Consider the following 23385-nt stretch of genomic DNA (forward strand, 5'->3'; position numbering starts at 1 on the left):
ATAAGTGAAAATCCAAAGAAAAAGAAACAAATTGGACGCTCAGATGAAGGCAAACAGTCTAAAAAGGAAAGCGACCGTCAGCCAGGAAAATCAAGAGTTACAACCGGAGCCAACCATGGACTTCACACATGCAACACTGTCTGGATGTCTGGGAAGTGTGCTCCTTCAATTACTGTTTATCGCCATCGGTGCCGCCAAAGAGAACGAAACTGAGATCTTCAAGATTGGAACTTTGAGTGATTTAAATTGTAATATGTATAAAACAAAATAATAACCATAGAATACTGCGCTGTATCTCCCTAATTTTTAAGCAGGATTTAATCTTCTGTCATTGCATTTTTATTTAAATAATTCACCTTTATTGTTATTTTTGTTTATTAGCTGTCATAAAATATATTTCATGACTCACATTATTATAAGCTGTAATAAATAATTCTTACTTGTCGTTATAGTAGTAACTTCGAGCAACGGCATGTATGACAGCTGGAATAAGAGGAAAGCCTGCAGAAAAAAAGAAACAATTCTTACAACAACCAATCATTTAAAGTGAACTCAGGTAAACCCAAAAGTGACTGCACTCACACTGTCAGTCATAAAGTCAAACTGTGCACGATAAAGACACAGAGTCCTACATAAACAGACTTTTTTTCCCAGCACATTGTGACACAGCTCATAATGGTGACTTACCCCAGCCGAGCAGATAGTACCACATCAGGTGCTGCTTCTCAGCAAACACAGCCACCACGATGAGCGTGTGCAGGTATATTCCCTCACACAGCATCCAGAAGTAATTACAGCCGAACAGGTACAGATGGATGAACTGGGCCACTTTGCAGCTGGTCTGAGAAGGAAAAACACAGATATATTAAATGCTCCATGTTTCACTCGACCTCTGCTATTTCCCTGTGCAGCGCAGTGCTTCCACAGTCATGTGAAATAAATAAATGAATTTAGCTAAATAACTAAAGCCGGAATCCCTTGAGTGCAGCTTTTAGAGCAGCTCTTACCCTGGTTTCTGTTAGAACACTGAGACTAGGATGATGAAAGAAACTGCTAAAATTGGACTGGTAGAAAAATGTATGAAAATAAATATAGGTAGGTATAAAGAAGGGTGTATATAAAATAAAGAATGGCATTAACTCACTGGGTTCTTCTGCAGCAGCTCCTGGTTGTTTGCCACGGCTGTCAACCAAATGATGGTGATCACAGAGTTGAGAACAAAAGAAAAGAAGAGGTTTTTGTGGAGCGTGATCCTTTGGCAACTTAAACTCCTGCAAGAAGAGAACGATGACATTACATCAAGGTGCTTTTAAACAATCAGAGACTAAAAACCATCTGTCTATTGGGCTCGTTAAGAGGTTCGTTTACTCACTTGAAATGGAAAAATATTCCCAGCGAGATAAAGAGGGAGGTCAGTGACAGTCCATGTCCTATGAGAGCTAAGTAGAAGAGATTCATTGCAGTCTGAAATTAAAAAAGAGACATCATTTAGATCAGCAGGATCTCTTAATGACATGTTGAAGGCTAATGTAACAATGGTCTTGATGAGACATAATTTGTGTTAAGATGATATTAAAATCATGTAAAAGTATATTTAAAGTTTGTTAAACTCTAAATAGAAAATGTGTGACAAAGGAGAAATGGCAGGTTATGTTATGTAACGGATAATTCGACACAGAAATGTATAATCTGTAGGCAGGAACGTGGATTCCTGGGACGGATTTCCGTTTGTACTAAACTTGTAGTCCGAGCAATATTGATCAATCACGAATCAGCAGTCTGCAGCGTATGCAGGAAAAACAGACCGTGTGGAGAGCAAAAGCAGGCGTAATGACATCCCTGCTCCCATTGGAGGTCATCTGACAACGATTACGCTTCTTATTAATCTCTGTGAACAGTCATTGCATCTTCAGGTAACAATCTGTTCTAGATCAAAAATTCAACTTGATACAATTTCCCTTGATGCTGTGTCACGAAAGCCACTCAGAGTTCAGATTTCCCGACTTCCTCGAATGCATCAGAAATGATTGCTCTGACCTCCGCTCAACAAACGAGCATTTTAAAAGTAGTATTTTTTTTAGACAGACATGACAAAGCTTAATTTTCACTTTTACTAATCTGCATCATGATGTTGAAATTTCAGCAAAGCTAAGACCCATTAATTAAAGTCAATCACAAGAAAAATGGTTTCTATTTTGTAAACAATGCAGCACGCAGAAAAGGAAGTCTTGACTGGAAGTCGTTTATCGCTAACCGCTGGCTACACTCCCGGCATGTTCACCATTGTCCCCAGAGGCTATATCGTCATCAGACTATAGCTGATGAGATCCCAGATTGGGGTTAGGCGTATTGCACAGCTTGTTACCAAAGAAATCAACAATTTGATTCAAGTTTTATTTCTTCTGCTAAAAAACAGTCGGTTTCTGAACTTCTATCATCTGTCGATTTTCTCTGTGGTCCGGCTCTTGACCTCTCTTACTCTTTACTTACATTTTTCTTCTCCTTCTTCTCCAACCGGCTCACAAGTGTTTGATCAGATCTGTGTCCCAGCTATAATGTCATGAGAATATTTCTAATCCCTAAAGAACATTTTGATGTCATGATTCTAGTGACCCCTCCACCTTTCACCTAGTGCCACCTCGTAACATGGACCAACATTTCATTCTGATTGACACTTGCTCCATTCTGAGGTCCACTTTTGCAGTTAAGTCCTGACTTCCTTTTCAGTGCGGATAATAAGAATCTCAAGAGGATTCATTCTTCTGTTTTAATCCCCTGACCTCTCTCTGCACGCTTCACCTTTGTGCCAACATTTCCAGCCTGGAGGATAAACTGTTTTGATTTGTTTCATTGTCTTTATTACACAATGTTTGTTCATCTTGGGCCACCCTCAGAATGATCTGCACATGTTTAGCCCCACCACAGCGTCAGTTCACTTCAGGCAGCATGAGCATTTCTGTGCAACTGTGTTATTTAGTTAAATATATTTACAAGAAATAACTGTTGACTGCCAACACAAAATAAGTGACTGTTTTCTATCCACAGTACTGACATCTATTGAAGTTCAGTGCTAAACACGCTTTATATTCTGCATGCATTTGATGTTATAATGTGACCAACCATTCTGCCTTCATTAGTGTGCTCATTGCAGCGGGTGAAGTTGGTCCAAGTCCGGTTGCTCTCTGGATGCAGGAACCAATGACCACTGTCTGTGCAAATCTTTGTCACCATCTCTGCACGTAGAAACGATACATAGATAGTAAGGTGAAACACTTCACAAGTGCAATAAGAGGTTTGACACACAGTACTACACTGATTTCAAAGCTTTTTTTTAAAGCATATTTTAAACCTTTAGATTGAATTTTATTGGATATTTCCTAGTATCTATTATTTGCAGCAAAGCAGAGAGAGATTCAGTAGTAGTCCCCTTTAGCCTTATAAAGTTACAATCCTGTTCTGAAACTCCATGAGACAAACACATTAATAAACATGAAACTACTGCAAGCAGGGATTAGAGCGACTGAATCTAATTATAAATCTGCATATCCTGCTCAAGGATGTGCGGAGCTTAAGTTTGAGCTCAGAATCATCCAGAAATTGTATTTAGTTTACTGCTATGCATATACACCACTACTAAACAGAGGGAATGACAGCTAATGCATTTGTCTGTTAAAGGAATATCAAGTTATATTCAGACAGACAGTACGAATGCTGCTTTCTATATTTGCTCTTGGTTGTTCAGCCAAGAGTAAATATAGACATTTCTGGTAGCTGGTTTTATCACTGAACAGACTGCTCTGCACAGTTTATTTTAAAGAAGGTCAAGATGTTTGTCTTCATGTATCTCAGTTTGATTTCCAGCAAACCATTTAATGAGTTTCCTGTAAAAACGGGAAGCGTGGGACATGTCATGGATATTGATGGGTGTTTTAAAGAAGTGAATAGTGCTGAATGTGGGAACATTTGGTCCAAGTAAAAGATATCTTCCCTCTGCAGTTTCTATTTTGACAATACTCGTCTATACTAAATTGTTTGAGTGCTACTTTAAAATAAAACCATTTTGGGTGCAAATGCACGACTACAGTTACTGTAAGTCACAGAACTTACCTGAAGGATCAAAATCCTGGAAGTAGTCGGGGCAGTGCTGCTCCGAGGTAGAACCTGCTCTGGTGTCGTCCCAACACAACCAGCCGTCCCAAGTGCGATTACACATGGGCTCTAAAAACACAGGAAGGTGTGAGGAGCTACGGTTTGTCATTTAAATGTTCAAATATTCAAAAACAACAACTTAAGAAGGTATTAAAGATGTATTACAACAATCTAAATACATAGACGGATTGCTTTTGTCTTTTTATAAAGATATGAAATAACCTGTAAATACACTAAGCCCAATTTATTCGAGGGTTGCAGTTACTTATTGCTCTCACTCAGCCTAGCCCAGCTTAGCTTCTTAGCTCAGAAACATGAAATATAACAAGCTACCTTCTCTGTTGTTGGTATCGTCCTTCATTATCTTTTGATAGCACTCAAACTGTGCTGTCACTATATTGTTCCTGGTGACTCCAATGTCATGGTACACGTTGGTTGGATGCTGCTGCTGGGTTTCGTTGACCTCCATGCTTGCCTTCACAAAAATCTGCAAGAAAGGAGAGAAAAGGTGAAGAAATCTTTTTGGTGTTCTAATCAAGAGAGGTACATCTAAGGAGATCCTACTCCTGCAATATGTATTTAAAAGAAACATCAAGCTTTGTATCTGCAAGTGGTTTCAAACAAGTGTCTAGACCCAATTCCCATTGTGTGTTCTGACCTTATTTGGAGGTTTTAATGTCTGAAAGCAATTATAGGCTTCTGAGAGGTCAGTAAAGGGAGTCAAACATACACAAGCTTCCATTTAATTCATTTGCTCTCCATGGAAAGTATGACATCTATGCTGCAGTACTGCCAAACAGACATGTCTAATTTATTTATTACACAGCAGATACCAACCTTAAGTAGCAACAGGAACTAGAACTGACTTCATGATTAACAGTAACCTTCAGTATTTATGTAAACCTATTCTCTAAATTAGAATCCTTAAACACAACTGTCTCAAATGACAGAGCCTGTAAAGTGTCTTTTACCAAATATAGACACATTTAGTCTCTTGAAGCTGTCCTACCTTTGTTAGGTTACACAACAGTACGAGTGCAACCATCCAGCTCCGCCCGACGCTCTCCATCTTCCTTTTGGCCATGTCAAAGCTGGTTGATCATCCACCAGCAGCCGATCTGGAAGAGAGAATAAACAATTAGCCCCCGCCATTAAACTGCAATAAAATCCCCTCGTAAAGGCCACTTCACAGCACTCCATATCTCTCCTGCTGCTGATAAACGTTTCCCCTCAATCTTCTGAAATGCTCCTGCTGTAATGTTTGCCATCACAGTTAATCTGTGGGAGCTGGGAACAGGTGGTAGGATCAATGAAACCTGGACTTGTTTTCAGCATCATACACAGATTGGTTGATCACTGTTGGTGTGAAAGATTAAACACTCAAAATCTCGCCCTTGTCACTCACTTATATGCACCAGATGAATGTATTTTAAAAGGTACTAACAGTGATAATGTAGATTAAGGTGACCTTCAGTCTGCACGATTTTCTGGTTCCATCTCACTCTTGACATTCAGACAGGAGCACTTGTAATTACTTGCAGTGGACAGCACAATGAAAGGCAGGTAGACTACTGCTGGAGTCTTGTCACTAGGCAACCCCTGAATTGCAGTGTGATTGCTCTTGGAAATACACAAGACAGAGATGCGGGTCACCAGAGAGTAAATTGTGACCTTTATCTGAGCTGTGGCTCTGCATGTGAGTGTTCGGTCATCCCAATATAAAACCTGTAAAAGACCTTATGTTGAATTTTAACTTGAACAGTTTATGACTGTAGATTTACAAAGACACACTTGGAGTTTTGCTCCTTGAAACCAAGTCTAAAATACTTGTTACTGAGATTAGACAACCTTCAAATTTCAAATGACTTTTCTTTCACTGGTAATATCTTTTTTAAATTGACTGTCATAAGGCTATACTGGAAAATATGTACAATTAAATAGTGCTTGAATATTTAGGTTTTTTTTAGGTAGTTTTGGTGCCTAAACCTAACCTGACCTAAAGTGTCATCATTTGTTTTGTTTGGGACATGGTCACAAGGTGGGTTTAGTCAACAACACTACTTTGTTAGGTTAGGAAAGCATCATTATTTGGACATAAATACAGCGTCAGTTGGTGACATGTGTGGTCTCCTGAGTGAAGAGAAACAGCTTTTGTATGATGGTCATGGAGATAGATGCAGCCTCCACTGCTACGTTCTACAAAACCACGGTAATCTGGGCAAAACAAAAAGGGTTTTAGGGAGTTCTGGAAAGGAAAGTGGTGCACTGGATTTAAACACAAGACAAAACAACAGCATCACTGCAAAATGAAATGTGCCACAACTATCGTTTTAACTAATTTATCATGATCGTTGAAGCCAAAATTCTAACTGAAAATAAAACTACCAGCCTGACTCGGTAGTTGAGCGGTTACCTTACATGCCAGCTCAGTTCTGGCCAGCGACCTTTGTTGACCTTTCTGCCTTTTCATTTCCAAACTGTCCAACAAACACTCCCAAAACAATGTTTGTTTTTATGTAACTGTCAGCACAGTCTACTAATAAGCTGTCGAAAGAGGGCTTTCTTCAGGCACACTCGAACACAGCTGGGAAGAGTCTTGCCATGTTGTGTCATGACTCTTCCTAGCCACGCCCTGAGGAAGACCGGATGAGGGTCAAAACCGGTCGCCGTCTATTTCTTTGATATTGCTATCATTGATATTTTTTACGAGAGATGTCCTGATTCAATAAAGGCATTTTGAACTAAATTCTTGGCTCTGTGCTTGAATAACGCCCAAAGGCTTCCCTCCTTGGACACTGGCATTCACCTGGAGTTTAACCCCTTGCTACCGTGAACACCCGGTATCCCTCTTTTTTTTAGCCTATAAGACTGTAACATACATATGTCTATCCCTTTACAGGCAACATAGCATCCTGTACATGTGAAGTCCATAGGGAGGTAAATATACCCACTATGCTTGTACTTTGGCTTCATTATTAAAGAATCAATCAATCAATCAATCAAATTTTATTTGTATAGCGCCAAATCATAACCAGGGTTATCTCGAGACACTTTACAGAAAGAGCAGGTCTAGACCGACTCTTTGTTAAGTTATTTAAAGAGAGGCCCAACATGAATCCACCATGAGTAGCCCTTACTCAACACAGCTGACAAAATAACTGACAAAATAACCCCATCTATTCAGAAAGTTTCACTTCCCTGATGAAAGTCATGGATGCACATCTGAGACTTATAATCCCATGTTCTCAGTGCCGCCGCATGTCTCCTCTGCGCTCATAAATTATCAAATGTGACGGCAGTTTTTAATGGCTTAGTGGACTCATTACACATGCACACATCTCACTATTAAAGGTGATGCCGGTGTCTCTTCAAAGCAGAAACCCAGAGAGGTGTTAGCGGCAAAGCTGCAGGCCACTGGGATTTCATGTCACGACTGCTGAATAGCAGATGAAACAAAATGCAAATGGAAACACATCCTGCAGGTTCTACAGATGTGCTCCACAAAACGGTGCTTGAGCTGATGTAGGTTAGTCTGAGCCTGCCTGCTGCTGCTGCAACTGTCAGACTTTGGAGGCTTGGTTTTGGCTAGCTAAGGAATCCTGTTTTCCTCGTGCTTGTATTTGAAAGTCATAGCAGTTATTTTCTACCTGTCACAAAATCAATATCCTGCTTGCTTATTTGTTATTTTTGCCATAAATGTATCGCAGCATGAGCCAACAGTTCCATGCTGTCAGGATAACAAGATACCCTGTAACAGGTTGTGAGCATTGTTAGAATCCCTGATAACAATCGCAAGGCTGGGCTCTTGTTGCAGCTTTGCTTTAAATCTTTATAAGTATTTTTTTTTCTCCAAGCAGCAGAGGAACAAAAAGAGAGAGAAAAATGGGAGAGACAGAGAACCTAAACGAAGAATGACATAAAAGTAGGTACACAGCGTTCAGGAGAGGATTACACCTCATTCAGAAGCGACATTTAATAACGTCTCTCATACCCCAAAGGAACTAGGACATCACTTGTGTTTGAATTAAAGTGTAATTAAATTTGGTGGAATGGAACAGCTTAGCGTGCACTGCAATGGAACAATGGTAAAAGGCACTTTTGAGGCGACAATTCACAAGGAGCAGAGACTAAGCACACAAATACTTGAGGCTAGTAAATTGACAAGTATATGGAAAGCAGATGTAGGCTTTCAAGGCTCATCATTTTAGGTTTTCCACCAACTTTCACCCAATCAGATGCAGCATTTTGACAATATGACAAGGCCGTTTTTCTTCTGCAACAGGTGAAAACTATTATTTATAATAATTATAATTATTTATAATTATACATTTGCTTATAGAAAAAGTAGAGACACATGAGGAGAAACACAGAGGTGATGGTGATGCTGCAGATTAAACCTGTATCCCTCTATGCAGTATTAATTAACTATGAAACCACAAAATTGTTTTTTAGCTGTCGAGGTTTATGTGCCATACACTGCATGAATCATGGTAACAGTAATTCCAGCTCTTCTCACTGAGGCAGGCAATTGAGCTCAGCTCAGAAACAAGATCCAGCTCTTTTAGCTCTAGAATGGCTCTGCATTTAGTGCCACTTCTGGATATCCAGACAGTGTTGCATGTGTGACGTCCACGGTTGGCTCGGGTTGTAACTCTTAATTTTCCTCGCTGACGATCGCTTTTCTTTTCAGACTGTTTGCCTTCATCTGAGTGTCCAATTTGTTTCTTTTTCTTTGGATTTGCACTTGTTTTTGAAGTTGTATCTGTAGTCATCCATCTTTTCTTTGTTTGTTCAGCCATAGTAGATTACTGTTTACTCGCAACACTTGTAGAGACCAGAAAAGCAGCCGCTGAGCTCCGCCTACCCTCTCTGGCAGACCAACCACTGCTGGCTGATGGAAAACGCGTCACTAACTGGGCGCCGCTTGTGATTTTCAGTCCATAACATGGCAAATGCAAAGGCTTTCATCAGGGCCATAGGCTCAATCACCATTGTGTGAACTCATTTGGCGATAGTGACTTAACAGACATTTATTTAAATGAATATCTTAGAGATCATTACTTTAATATATAATGACATTTCCAGACTGTATTTATTTAAATACATTATAGGATCAACCTTTTATTGTGCCTTGTTACTTATAAGAAATTATTATGAATATAACTAAATATACTTCTAACTTACAAACTAGGCAAAAACTTTAACTTTGCCAAACACAACGAGACGTTAGGCTGCCAATATATAAACCACTGACAAAAACAGTCAACACAGTGACAAAGTGGACACAGTTGGGGGCCATCAGTCAGTACATGAGACATTTGACCCAGTAGATTCTTACAAGTCTCCTCAGTCTGCTCACAGTTAACACCGCATCACACAGGGGAGAGGGGGTGGGGAGAGCGGGGACTTACTGAAAGTGGGATTGTAAAACATTATGGTGATGTGCAAATTAGAAACAGCCGGGAAAAGATCAGCTGCTCTGTCACATATGCATGCCTGCAAACACACTCAATGTGCATGCACACACACAAAAACAAACACACAGCTCTACTCTGCCAAGTCCCCCAGCTGTTTGTTGGCAAACTCTGTTTTTCATACATTAGCAGACCGCTACACAGAACATATCATGTCATATGGCAACACAAAGCAAAGGTTGCAGAGTGCTTTCCCAATAGCTGCTTGAATCAAAGCTAGCTGTGGTTGGTTTTTCATCCCATTTCTTTGGCTATTTGGCTGGTACCTCTTTTTTAAAAGCTTATAAAGCACAATTTTACTAATCCTAAAGTAAAAAAAAACAAGGCCCATCCTGTTGAAATGGAATCCATTTGTCATGGGAATTTACAGCAGGACATTGTGTTCACTTCCTCCATAAATACCTTGTTTATGGTGGAACATTCAAAGTTCCTGACAGTGTCAAACCCCATGACACATGCTGTAGCTCTGTAGTGATTATGGTTGGAGTGAACAGCCAGTATAGAGGATCAGGGCAGCTCATTTTGATGATAAAACAGTTCTGGGGCTCACTATTTTGCAACCTACAAAATACAATTACCAAATACAAGTCAAAGTAAGATTTCTTTGGTTATTTTTTTCAGAATATGGAGTCATCTTGCATTTTTTCACCTGTATATTCATATTACCTATTGCCTAAGCACAAAAAGTTTGCGCATGTTGCTGCTAGAAGCAGCTGGTGGGCTGCAGATTATTTTAACTTATCTTGGAAATCAGGCAAATCTTATTTTCTACAACTGTCAAGTATTTTAATATTTCGGGTTTTAAATCACATCAAAAATTTTGTTGTAGCTTAAAGGGCCAGTTAAAGGGCTGATTTTCAACATTAGTCCTATCATGCTATTATGGGGAGCAAATGCGTTAGAGAAGAAAAATGCAACTTCCTTCTGTGCCTTTGGAGGATGCTAACCACTTCTCTAATGGGCCCTTGAAAACCTGGAAAAGGCCAGCTTGCTAAACTACACTTCCTCAAACTAGGACGCCCGCCTCCAATGTCATGTCTCGTTCAAAATCATCAGGTTTGAAATGTAGACTGCAGACCTGAAGATGTTTTAGACGATCGACCGGTATATTCTCGTCGTATTTCGGCCGCTCTTCTGAACCACTCTGAGCCGTTGCCTGCAGCGATCACTGTCCTTGACTGGAAAACGGTAGTATTTCACTCCAGCGTCTCTCGCTGGGCCGTTCCTTTCAGAGGGAGGGGTGCAATGCACACTGGGTGTTGCAGGAATGTAGAATGGGCGAAACCACGAGCTGTTTGTACAACTTTCTCCACAGCTATGGCGCCAATTTTAAATATTTTTACTTCTATCGATTACAGAGAACACCACAAGGACAGTGGCTTTTTCCAGGGGCCAATTGCTCCTTTAAGCAGCAATGGATACACATAAGCTAACAGTAATCACATGTCACACATGACTTTTTTTTACCTACCGCTACACATACAGAGGCAAACATCTGCAACAATGTGAGTCCATATAAAAAAAGCAGATAATTGAATTATGGTCAACAATAACCCCTGAAAACAAAAGCCCCAACAAAAAAAACCCTTTGACAATTTCAGCTTAAAGCTAACAGCAACCGCTACAGATGCAAAACAATTGATTATTGGTCTGTTTGGGTCAACCTTACCCACCCACCAACCAGTGCAAACTGTGGGTGGTCCACTATTATGTGTAGCACCTCAGAGTGTTTCACAGAAGTGGTTAGTCATGCACACTTTGCTCGAGAGCTGACATCACTGATTACGTCGGTCAGCGTGCAGAAACGATAACCTGGAAAAACAGCCGATGCATAGCAGCTGCTGTGTTCCCGCCCTGTGCCAGAGCTCAGCCTCTACTTATCTCTGCCCCCGAGAGATGTTGTGCTGTGCCTGTGCTGTAAACATCCTTCTGCCCTCACAGGATGTTTGGCGCCCCATACTTCAAGTTCCGCTCAGTGGCATTGGGATGTCCATTAGGCTGGTGAAGGCCTATAACAGCACTGCCCCATTCACAGGATACAGGCTTAACTCAAGAGGGGAGTAGCCAGGAGAACTGATAAGGTCCAATAAATGTGCAACTTACATTGTTCTGCACATAAAATGACCCTGATACTTGACGGACTGTTATTCTTCTTAAATGTGGAATTAATCCCGATCCTTTCACAGGGGCAGGACATTCTGGCAGTTATACTTTTAAGTTATATTTTCCTCAGTGTGAATACTAGGATAATTATTTCTCTTTCCCAAAAGCGAAAATATTCTCGACTGATATATTCTTTCTGATGCATCAAACTGCATGTGGTGAGATGGCAGAAAATAAATACTGTGTTGTTGCACAGCACTGTTTACTTGATTCTCTTATCAGTCTTCTAAAGCCAACACAAAGTGGTCACTGGAGTATCTCTGCTCATTGTATCAACAAGTTAGACAATAAAAGTATGGTCGTGCCTTCTGGTTCAGGTGACCTGCAGTCTTATATCATTCAGATAAACAGTGGGAGTCAGGAAACCTTTGGTTCAGGGTCACGTCCCAAGTACAGTTAGATTTATATAAGCTTATAAATATAGCAGTTATTTCCTGGGAAGACTGCTTTCCGGAATAATCTAACTCCTTCATACAGATAAAAACAAAATGCATTAGGGATGGGTTTGAACTCACATCTTATTGTTTGGGGTTATTTGAATGCATAGCATAGCCCTTTACTATGTTGTAAAATGTGTTTCTTTATTAGTAACAATGCTCCCTCACTTACTGTAAGTGCAAAGCTACCTTAACTGTCAGGCAGATACATATTAAAATACGTGGCAAACAGCTTTGACTTTGTCCACAATTTTTCCATTAATGTGTCAAGTTAAAAATGCTTCCAAACAATACGACTGAGAAGACAAGCTAACCGTTTGCTAGTATAGTCATGTTGCCAAACCATCTCAAAGTAGCGTTAGCAAAGAGGTTAGCCTAGTTCACTGAAAGGCCCCCCCACATGAGAACACAGCATATTGCACCTGCACATCTTTGGGAATTCCAACAAAAATCTAACATTTTTAATGTAATTTTTTCCCCCTAAAAACGGTACAACTACACCAGGTATCAGCTCATTTAGCTTATATTATGTCATTACAGATAGATTGTCATGTCTGTACAATTTCTGGCCATGAGAGACGAGAAATTGCAATTTTGGCCAATTGTCGCAACTTTTTCTCAAATCTGACCAATCATCCTTTTTCCTCATGTGCATGAAGTCATTGATTTCTTACATTATTATTTTTTTCGGTCGTCTCTCAATCGGAAGGTTGGGGGTTCGATCCCTGACTGCTACAGTAACATGTCAAAGTGTCCTTGGGCAAGACACGGAACCCCAAATTGCTCCAGAAGGCATAGCCTTACACTGAATGGGTATAGATGCTGATCGGAGACTGGCACTTAGGACTTTGACATCAGTGTGTGAATGCTGTGTTTGTCTATTTGTCCCAATCACTCACAGTGGATGTGTAATGTGTTAATTGGCTTGTTGCCTTTATTTTCAGGACAGCTTAAGAGAACAGGAAATGTGGGGAGTAGAGAGCGGGGGATGACATGCACCAAATGATCGGCAGACCGGGAGTCGAACCTGCGATCAGTCCGTTGAGGACTGTAGCCTTTGTATATAGGGGACCTACTCTACCAACTGAGCCATACAAGGGCCCCGTGGATGTTTAATGTGTTAAACTGAAAAAAAGCATCAATACACTGCAACTTGCCTTGCAACTTTCTCAATTCAGGTCACAAAATCAGGAGTTTTTGGCCGCAACAATCACAGAACATGCCCACGAAGTCCTGGAGGGACTGGCTAACAGAGCTGATGTTTGTGCTGTTTATGTGTTACAGCTCATACAGTATGTTATGTCAGAACTATATCAGTCGGCCTAAAAAATCCAGTATTGACTGGGCTGTAAAAAATAGTAACAGCCTACACTGAGTGGTTCAGCGGAAGGCCTACAGCAGGTGAATGAATGGAGGAGGCATAACAACTTCAGAAAGTTTGGCTGGAATAACCTGATGATGGAAGCCACTGAGCAAAAAAAAAATATGATCAACTGGACAAAATGTGCTGCTGTAAGAATGCACACCACCCTTTTTGCAATATAAAAACCTCCTCCCACTGAGGGACTTCAACACTCTGTATATGCTGCATCCCATCATGTGGATTTCTTTGTGTTGAAAGCCATTGTCAAATGTACCAAATGTTGAAAACAGAAAGAGACACGTATTACCTCTGAAAACACAGGTCATGAAAGAATCAAATGTGACACCAATACCCTGTTTCTCACCACAGTGTGAACCATGATGCTTTGACGTCCACAAGCCCAGCTTTAGCCCGCTTTCACACGGCACCTGCAACACGTGTCACATGTCCTTGTCTTTATCACAGAGGGTTGCGTTACCTTAACAACAAGACTTGATGGGAAACAGGGTGAGGAGGGCAGGTGTTAGTGCAGCACTTCACCTCTACTAATGAGCAAGAATCTATCATTCAACCAGCTGAATTGTCTGCACATACATTTGATGCGACACGAAAGAAGATGCAACATAAAAGATGAAAAGTTTTCTGTGTGCGATTTCTTTTATGTGACAAAACTAAAAAGTATAAACATGTGATTTAGTCTGAAAATGAAGTCTCAGCAGGGACCGGGGAGAAAGGAATGGGTTCAGTTTCCAGCACGGCCTCCCGCTGTTTTCTGTCATTATGTGAGATGAAAGACAACTGATGATTTTTACTAGATATTCAAAGAAAAACCTAAAGCTGTCTGCGAGAAATGTCGGGAATGTAAAACAAGAAACAAGAGGAGAGCTTAAAGAGAAGCCTCGGAAACATGACCTCTATGAAAGCTTCCTTCCTTCATCAACAAGACCAAATATAGCATGTGGACATTCGCCGAGGGGTCAGCTGTACATTTAAAATAATCTTTCCCATGTGACTGAAAAATTGTCTGAACTAGAGTTGCACATCTCAAGCTCAGATGTTATCAAGGCCCCGGCCATGAGAGCAGACCTCATGCAAGCCTGCAAGTTGCCGAGGGCACATCCAGATGTCAGGGAAACAATAACAATCCCACACAGATGTGAGGGAGGAGTCCTCTTTGTTGCATGAAAAGACCTCCTCAACTCTGAAACCCCCCCCACTACCCGCGTGATGCACGCAATATTCCTTGCATTAACACGGGGAAAGGGAGGCTGTGCTCCAGTGGTCGCGGTGCAGAAATCAGCCCAGATGCCTGAGTATTCATGTCATTGCATTCACGCCCTCATTGCCAGCATGCCAACGCTCTCAGGGCAAGCACATGGATCTGCTTACAACAGTGGTGCTGGAATGAGGAAAAGGCTCCATTATTCTTTTAAAGGAGAAAGAAGAGGCTCCTAGCGGTACTAAATACATCAGGTGTTAGATGTATATGTCAGTCATTTAAGGTGGTCAGTTAAGCCCTTGAGGCTGTACGCTGATGCAGCACAGTATCCCGAGGACTTATAAATATTGAAACATTCTGTCACACACAATTTTCTTCCCATGCCAGCAGAACATACTGTGCCCTTTTAATAGTAAACTACAAATGTGAGGAGGTTGGCTCTGATTAAGCTATTGTCTTTTTATAGACTAATCATTAATGTGAGCTTAATATTTTAACAGCACTCACATTCATCCCCCTAACTTAACCATGACTAATCACACTGTAGCTGTATCTTAGAGATGATAATTACAGTCAATGTAGGCATTGGCTGATATCTTGGCTGCTGAATCATCAAATAAATATAATATGTACTGTCGGGAAAAAGGTTGAACTATTGTCAGCAAATTTTTTTGTGGCTGGAACCTTTATAATAATGTCACAGTGACTCTATAGGTTACACCTTTGCCAAGCTCAGATCCCATCGGCTATAGTCTGACGACGATATAGCCTCTGGGGACAACGGCTTCCTTTTCTGCGTGCTGCATTGTTTAAAGTCCTGCTTGAGAAGCGGCCGTGTGTTCGGACCAAAAGTGAAGCGAAATTCTCCCCTGTGGCTTACTTCAGCGGCATGAACCCAAAATAATTAACGGCTCTTAAGTTTGCTGAAATTTCAACATCATGATGCAGATTAGTGAAAAGTAAAAATGAAGCTTTGTCAGGTCTGTCCTCAAGAGGAGAAGAAAACTACTTTTAAAATGCTCGTTTGTTGAACGGATGTCGGATCCATCATTTCTGATGCATTCAATGAAGTCGGGAAATCTAAACGCTGAATGGCTTTCGTGAAACAGCGTGAAGGGAATTTGTCTCAAGTTGAACTTTTGACCTAAAACAGATTGTTAGCTGAACGTGCTGCAGATGTCTGTTCATAGAGATTAATAAGAAGCTAAATAATTGTCAGATGACGCTGATGGGAGCCGGGATGTCGTTACGGCAGATTTTATTCCGCCTTCTTTTGCTCTCCACATGGACTGTTTTTCCTCCATATGCTGCCGCCTGCTGATACGTGATTGGTCAATATTGCTTGGACTACAAGCGTAGTACAAACAGAAACCAGAACACTTGCCATCCCTAAAATCCACGTCCCTGCTTACAGATTCTATATTTCTATGTAGAATCTGTAAATAGAGACTACGCCTTTACTGCCTATGCTATCCCTTTGGATCAGAGTGCCTGGTTTTTAACTTTAGAGTCGCTTTTTTTGTTGTTTTTTTGTTTCTCTTGGGGAGAGTAAACAACCTGTAACACAAAATAAAACTATTAACATCATAAGATTAAAATGTTAGCAAAAACTTCCACATGAAGCGAACATTTCAATTTCTATTTGTGTCATATTTGATCTGATCTGAACATAATGTAACCGTCAAACAGTTTTGAGGTCTCTTGCATTTCACGTTATGGCAACATTTTACAGGTAAAAGCTATTACCATGACAAACTTGCACTGAGTTTGCTAGCGATTACAGCAACATGGTATGATTAAAAAAAGGATAAATGATAAGAAATAGGTGCTGTGGGACATTTGGGATGTCACGGTGAGGAAACAACTTACTCTGTTGACAAAGACAGAATTAGACGGCCTAATGACGCTCACTATCTGCATTCACCTGGGTTGCCGTCCAAAATACAAAAAAAGAAAACAATAAAATACATTTTTGGCTGCATGGTGGTGCAGTGGTTAGCGCTGTTGCCTCACAGCTAGAGGGTTCCTCGTTGAAATCCTGGTTAGGACATAGGGGGCCCTTCTGTGGGGGGTTTGCATGTTCTCCCTGTGCATGCTTGGGTTCTCTCCGGGTACTTCGGCTCCCACAGTCCAAAGACATGCTCGTTGGGTTCATTGGCCTGAAAATGTGAGTGTGAGTGTGAATGGTTCTCTGTCTCTTTGTGTCAGTCCTGTGATTGACTGGTGATCAGTCCGGGGTGTACCTAAAACACAAACAAATTACAACCTGTTGTCCCCTAGCTCTCTCACACAAGGAGAAAACATGGGTGATGTGGACAAAGGAGGCCGATCATTTTGCTGTCCTGCTATTCCATCTGTTTTCCCCGTGTTGTGCAGAAGGTATTGTCCTTCTGCCGTCAGCATGAATCCATGTCAATGAAGCAAGACTTTCTTCTTCAAAGCTGGCTCCTCCTCAAACAACTCGTTCGGCAATTGACTCTTTACATGGCTGCTGCTGGCTGGCTAGTGTCTGTCAGCTTGCCACATACAGAACAAGATGAACAAATATATTGTTAAACTGCTCTTTCAATCATCCATATAAAAGGCAGAAACACAGGTGAGTCACACCGTGCTGAGTGTCAAGTATCTGACAGCTTTAAACAAGATCTGCCTGTTCAATGCCAGTTCTGAAAACATCATGGATCAGCTAACAAGGTCCCAAGGATGCCAGACATTCAGTTCCTGAAAAAATCCAGAACTATTTAATCTACTAAGAGCGTGGAAGGCTGCCAAACAAAGCAGCGTTATCAAAGAGGAACGGTGGACACCAGTCACAGCTCACTGATGGAGATAAATGCAGCGTTACTCTGTGAGGATGACTGCTTAACATCACACAACTACCGGTATGTCCTAAAATCAGAACACAGAATTAAATAAACACCTGCTGTAAGTACTGTTGCTTCATGATTGTTTCAATATCCAAAATGCTTTAAAAACAGAGCCCCTTTTAAAGCCAAAGTCCAGCCTCATTCCCTCTGTGTTTATCCACTCTCTACTTTCAAGCAAACAATGGCAACAGCTAAACACTGACTCACATTCATGCTGAGATTTAAATGAGACGATGGATAATCACTGTCAGTGAGAGTCAGTTAGCTTAATTTATAGGCTGATAACGAGGTGAGACTGCTAACTTCGCACTAGTAGTGCAATGTCACTCAGAAGAACTCCCAAGTACTGGACTTAAAGTAATACTCTTTAGGATTTTCATTTAAATAAATGTCTGTCAAGTCACTATCTATCGCCGAATGAGGTAACACAATGGTGATTGAGCCGATGGCCTACTGATGAAAGCCTTTGCAGTTGCAGTATTACAGACTGGGTGTCTGGTGCGACTTTCGCAGAAAAAAATCACAAGTGGCGCCCAGTTAGTGACGCCATCACCCAGCAGTGGTTGGTCTGCCAGAGAGGGTAGGCGGAGCTAAGCGGCTGCTTCTCCGGTCTCTGCAAGTGTTGCAAGTAAACAGTAATCTACTATGGCTGAACAAACAAAGAAAAGATGGATGACTACAGATACAACTTCAACAATAAGTGAAAATCCAAAGAAAAAGAAACAAACCCGACGCTCAGATGAAGCAAACAGTCTAAAAAGGAAAACGACCGTCAGCGAGGAAAATCAAGAGTTACAACCGGAGCCAACCGGGGACGTCACACATGCAACACTGTCTGGATATCTGGGATGTGTGCTCCTGCAATTACCGTTTATCGCCATAGGTGCCGCCAAAGAGAACGAAACTTTGAGATAACTACTTTAAGCACAATTTGGAGTCATTTCAATTTGGTGCTACTTGCTAATGTTACTCCACAATACATTTCAATGGGGAATATTACACATTTATCAACTACATTTGTGTGATTTACAAGATACCAGTATGTTTTAAAGTCATTTTTAAAATTAGCTTCACACTTTTTACTTAGCTTACATTTTTTTAGCTTCATGACCTCTTACCTCCTGTTGGGGCTCCTTGTCACAGGCTTCATCTTAGCTATCAGCCTCTTAACGTCTCAAAGTGTTTAGTTAAAATAACTTTTGGAATCCCAAAGGGGAAAAACTCTCCATTAATTTCCAGAAAAAGCAGAGAGGAGGAAAGTTTTTCTCTGCTTCCAGCCCATTAATCATCTCAAAATCCCTCCGATGTATTTTGTGATCCTTCTGAGGGGGCCTGATATAAAGTTGTGAATAATAGCTCCGCTTGGACCGGGTTCAACAGTGAAACAGTAGTTTCATAAATCATTCACAGGGGCGGTTTCTGCAAAAACTGAAGTACAATTTGCTGATCATGCTTTTTAATTTTTACCTTAGTCGAGTAAAAACTTCTTTAGTTGTAATGGAGTTTTCTTACATTGTGGTGTTTGTACTTCACTACCTCACTACTGTGAGGACCTTTTGGACCCCTGTGGACAAAGTGGCACGCCTTTTCTCTTTGCTGATCTTGACCTCTACATGCATAAATCTCATCCTGCTTCATTATATACACATTTTAACTGTACTTTCTGCACCTTGATTGTTATTATTATACTGTATATTGCTTTAACTGTCTTTGCTATTTAGTTTTTACATGTAAAGTGTCTTTGAGTACCTTTTAAAGCGCTATATAAATAAAATGTATTATTATTATTATTATTATTGTAACGTTCAAATGAATCACTTACTGTGAATCTTTTCTGTGGTAAATCAATACAAAGACACTTCATAAACGGCTTCGTCGAACACCGAGCTGGTGGCAGCTGTGAGAGGCCATGAAAATAACTATAAATAAATAACACATCTTATTCTTGATGGACTCTTTTGCTTTTGTAGTTCATATAGAACTCCTCACAGCAGCGTTAAATAAAGGATCTGAGCCTGGGGTAACACAATCTGCCTGCCAGCACCTCTAATGCTCTCTAATCAACATGTTGTTTCTAGCTGTTTAATCCAAATAAAACCCAAAGACCAAAAACAACAATCTGCCACAGTCCAGCACACAACTCTCCATAAAGTCACATTTTGATATTTAACTGTTTGTTCATCAGGTAACATTCAGTGTCCTCTCCTAATCTTAAATTGCATTAGTTCCAATAGCATGCATCATCATTATTTCAACAGGACACAAACATGGCAAACACCATGGTCATCTCCGGTTACTGTAAAAGGAGGTTAAGAGTACTAAAGGTCTTACCGTAGGACGAGGATCCTGTTCCAGAGGCCTCTAGTCTACGCAAAGGAAAAAATAGCACAAATAACTCGATAAAAATACACAGGTTAAAAATAAACCGGGCTCCATCGTGCATTGCACCTGCATAGCTGCTAGTGATTCTCCTTGGAGTTAATGTAAATGTTTTAATGCAGCTGTAAGCCTTCCAGGCTGCGATTAAAATAGCATAACCTGCTGAGCATGTGCTCGCTGCTATAACTTGAGGCATACAGCACAGTCTGGTGGGAAAGTGCGGCTAATTCTAATTCTTTCCACTACATGGATCCGCATCTTCACAGGTCACTCCGCTTTCTTTGTTAAGGGCACAAAGGGCAGTGACAGGCTGACGGCTTCACACAGGCTCTCTCAGCAGGGTTTCTGTTCCATTCCGTTTCTGCATCTGAAACATTCATCGCTGTGTTTCAAGCAGCGATTAGTCGTCATTAAGGAGATTTTAAGGGCAAAACCTGCCCTGAGAGTTGGAATACAGTGCTTAGTAACATTTTCAACCAATAGAAATGCCTTTGGGATCTCTCTGCAAGCTAGTGAAGCCCCATTGAATATTCCACCTGGTGTTTAGTGTCATTCTATATATCCAAAGAGTCCCAAACCAACATACCACTACTCACATTCTGCTTCAGAAAAAGCAACTTTCAAACTTACTAAAATATGTGTAATAATTAGTTGCAGCCTTTGAGAGTATTTTCTTTTCTTTTTTGATTAATCTTATTATTATTTTCCCCATTAATCGAGATACTCTATGAGGTATAATCTTGAATTTTTCAGTTTAAATAAATGTCTTTCAGGTCACTATCACTGAATGAGGTAACACAATGGTGATTGAGCCTGTGGCCCACTGATGAAAGCCTTTGCATTTGCAGTATATAGTATTTTTATGGACTGGGAGTCTGGTGCGACTTTCGCGAAAAAAAATCACAAGGGGCGCCCAGTTAGTGACGCGTTTACCATCAGCCAGCAGTGGTTGGTCTGTCAGAAAGGGTAGGCGGAGCTAAGCGGCTGCTTTTCCGGTCTCTGCAAGTGTTGCGAGTAAACAGTAATCTACTATGGCTGAACAAACAAAGAAAAATTGATGACTACAGATACAACTTCAAAAGTAAGTGAAAATCCAAAGACAAAGGGAGCCAGCTGTAGAAGTCTGGTTAAATTGGGAAGTGCGCTCCCGCAATTACCGATTATCGTCAGTGGGTGGCACTCGAGAGCACAGAACTCAAAAATTCGAGTATCTTTAAGCCCTGTTCACACTGGACTAGTATTACCTGGGGACCTCTAGTAATTTCTAATAATTGCGGAGGTTGTCTGTGATCTTAATCCCGTGCAAATTGACCATGTCCGTAATTTATAAAGTAAAACTTCCAGTGCAAATTACGTACCATATTTCATCTGATAATGTTAGTCCTGTGCGAACCAGCATCTCCATAATTTGGGGTTGAATTTTTTTCTCTGTCATGTTTTTGTTAGCGTTTTTTCCTGCTTCTTTGTCGGTCGAGAATTATGGAGGCTGCGGTGGAAACTATAAATTAAAGTTTTGACAGCATTTTGGGTGCAAATTCAGGAGGCTCGACTCACAACACAGCACGGGGACACATTCACAGAAAGAGCAAACTCAAATCCCACACGAGCGAAATCTTTAAAGACGAGATGGATGATATGCATGGCAACATGCGGAGAGGAACGTTTTTCTATCTTTCAACAGGCTTACAACTTTAAGCAGATGTTACGCGAAGCCTTGACATTTTCTATCATCTCTGGGGGGATAATGTCTGTAAATTGTAGTAAAATACAGACTTTGCTCATCCCGTGCCAATGCGCCACACGAAACACAGACGTGGGGGGGTCATCTATAAATCACATGAGGTCCAAAGCTAATACTAGTCCCGTGTGAAAAGGGCTAAAGACTATAAAAAAAAATAAGCACCAGGGGAACATAAGCTCATCAGGACTTCTAATAGCCCAAAATAACATCTTTAAAAGCCATATTTAACAGTCCTAAACCCAAACACTCCTCTTTCACAGTCAGAAGAAACCAATACAAGCAGCAAATCCTCACATTTAAGAAGCTGGAAGCAGAAAAAAAAAATTTTTTTGCTTGAAAAATTACTGAAAAGTTGAACTGTACTGAAAAATCTATTAATTCTTGCCGCTTTAATACTTAAAAAGATACACCAAAAAAACGAATATAAAAGAGAAACCAGGCATCTGCTAAAGAATTCAAAAATGTCATTACAAAAATATGAAACAGATTTTATTAATAACATCTCTTTTAGCATTTATTAGTCTGACCGCAGAGTACTCACACAGGGTCACCCGGGACTAATATGAGTGGTTCCCTACTGGAATTGCCACGACAAAAATAACCCTGGAGCGCGGTCAAATTCACTGCTGTTTTAAGACGACCCCCAAGAAAACAGGGGAATATCCTCCATGTGCTCACTGCGGGCCCTAGACTTGACCTCCAAGGGAGCTATTCACGTCATGACTAACAGGCTCAAGTTGCTCGGTATGCCTTGGGTTTGTGCAACAAAAACATTTAACTGCTTACACGAGGAAGCTCCTACGAACATGTGTGAGAGTGCACAGATCTTTGATTTGCAGTGTGACTTTAAACATTTGTATGTATTTTTCAATCTTTCTTCTCAGATTGCAGTGAGTGGAATCTATATGGAGTAAATTCAACAAGATATTGTGTTGCAAGCTCTTGATTTTAAGGGTTTAACTACAACAACAAGAGAGACCTCCTCCAACCAATCCAAATTGAGTATACATCCAAGTCACGCAATGATTTGTGTTAATGACCTGTAAAAAGAGTACGGACAATAATACAGTGTGGTTTTTAAATGGGTACAAAGTAATTTGGGACTTTAATTAAACTTGAAACCAATTAACTGCAATCATATGGAGAGGTTTTTGGCACGGCTAACGGCGGCCTGCGTTTGACAATAATAACAGTCCCATTTTCACACTAGAGTAACTTAGCTAATTGGAGATCCAACAGAAATGTTTGCTGCAGACATTTGCTCACAGCAGCAGAAACTGCAGCGCTGAGGAGCAGTTTCAGAGCGGCGCAAACTGGCTGGAAATGAGCTTTTCTACAGCAGTTTTGCATTTGAATGAATAGAATTGCTTTATATGATTAAACAAAAGAGGCTGCGCTGGTTTCTTTCCAGCACAAAGGATACAAACAACAGCATGTGCACAAAATGTGACAACTATGAAGTACTGCACGTTCACCTTTGGAAGACAAAGACCGAGAGCTTCCCGGGGACCATTTCCTCTATTCCATATGCCAGAGGCCCCCTCCCACACAGTAAATCAGGAAGCCTGTGTCACTGACGGTTTGTTTAGCTCA

At 40.7% G+C, this 23385-nt stretch overlaps 1 protein-coding gene across 1 annotated transcript in view; it reads right to left on the reverse strand.

Annotated features, from left to right (window-relative positions):
- LOC138592162 (calcitonin gene-related peptide type 1 receptor) overlaps positions 1 to 23385 on the reverse strand; it is a 36534-nt gene that overhangs the window by 8172 nt on the left and 4977 nt on the right. The window contains exons 2-9 of the mRNA XM_069662836.1: positions 5159 to 5267; positions 4483 to 4636; positions 4108 to 4218; positions 3121 to 3233; positions 1373 to 1464; positions 1145 to 1271; positions 688 to 841; positions 441 to 501 (exon numbers count right to left, since the gene is read on the reverse strand). Coding sequence (XP_069518937.1) covers positions 441 to 501; positions 688 to 841; positions 1145 to 1271; positions 1373 to 1464; positions 3121 to 3233; positions 4108 to 4218; positions 4483 to 4636; positions 5159 to 5233 — 887 coding nt within the window. The 5' untranslated portion in view covers positions 5234 to 5267. The remainder of the gene's footprint in view (positions 1 to 440; positions 502 to 687; positions 842 to 1144; positions 1272 to 1372; positions 1465 to 3120; positions 3234 to 4107; positions 4219 to 4482; positions 4637 to 5158; positions 5268 to 23385) is intronic.

This window comes from Semicossyphus pulcher, unplaced genomic scaffold, assembly GCF_022749685.1.
Source record: "Semicossyphus pulcher isolate SPU_LCO1_2020_fin unplaced genomic scaffold, fSemPul1.0.p SCAF_15, whole genome shotgun sequence".
NCBI lineage: Eukaryota > Metazoa > Chordata > Actinopteri > Labriformes > Labridae > Semicossyphus > Semicossyphus pulcher.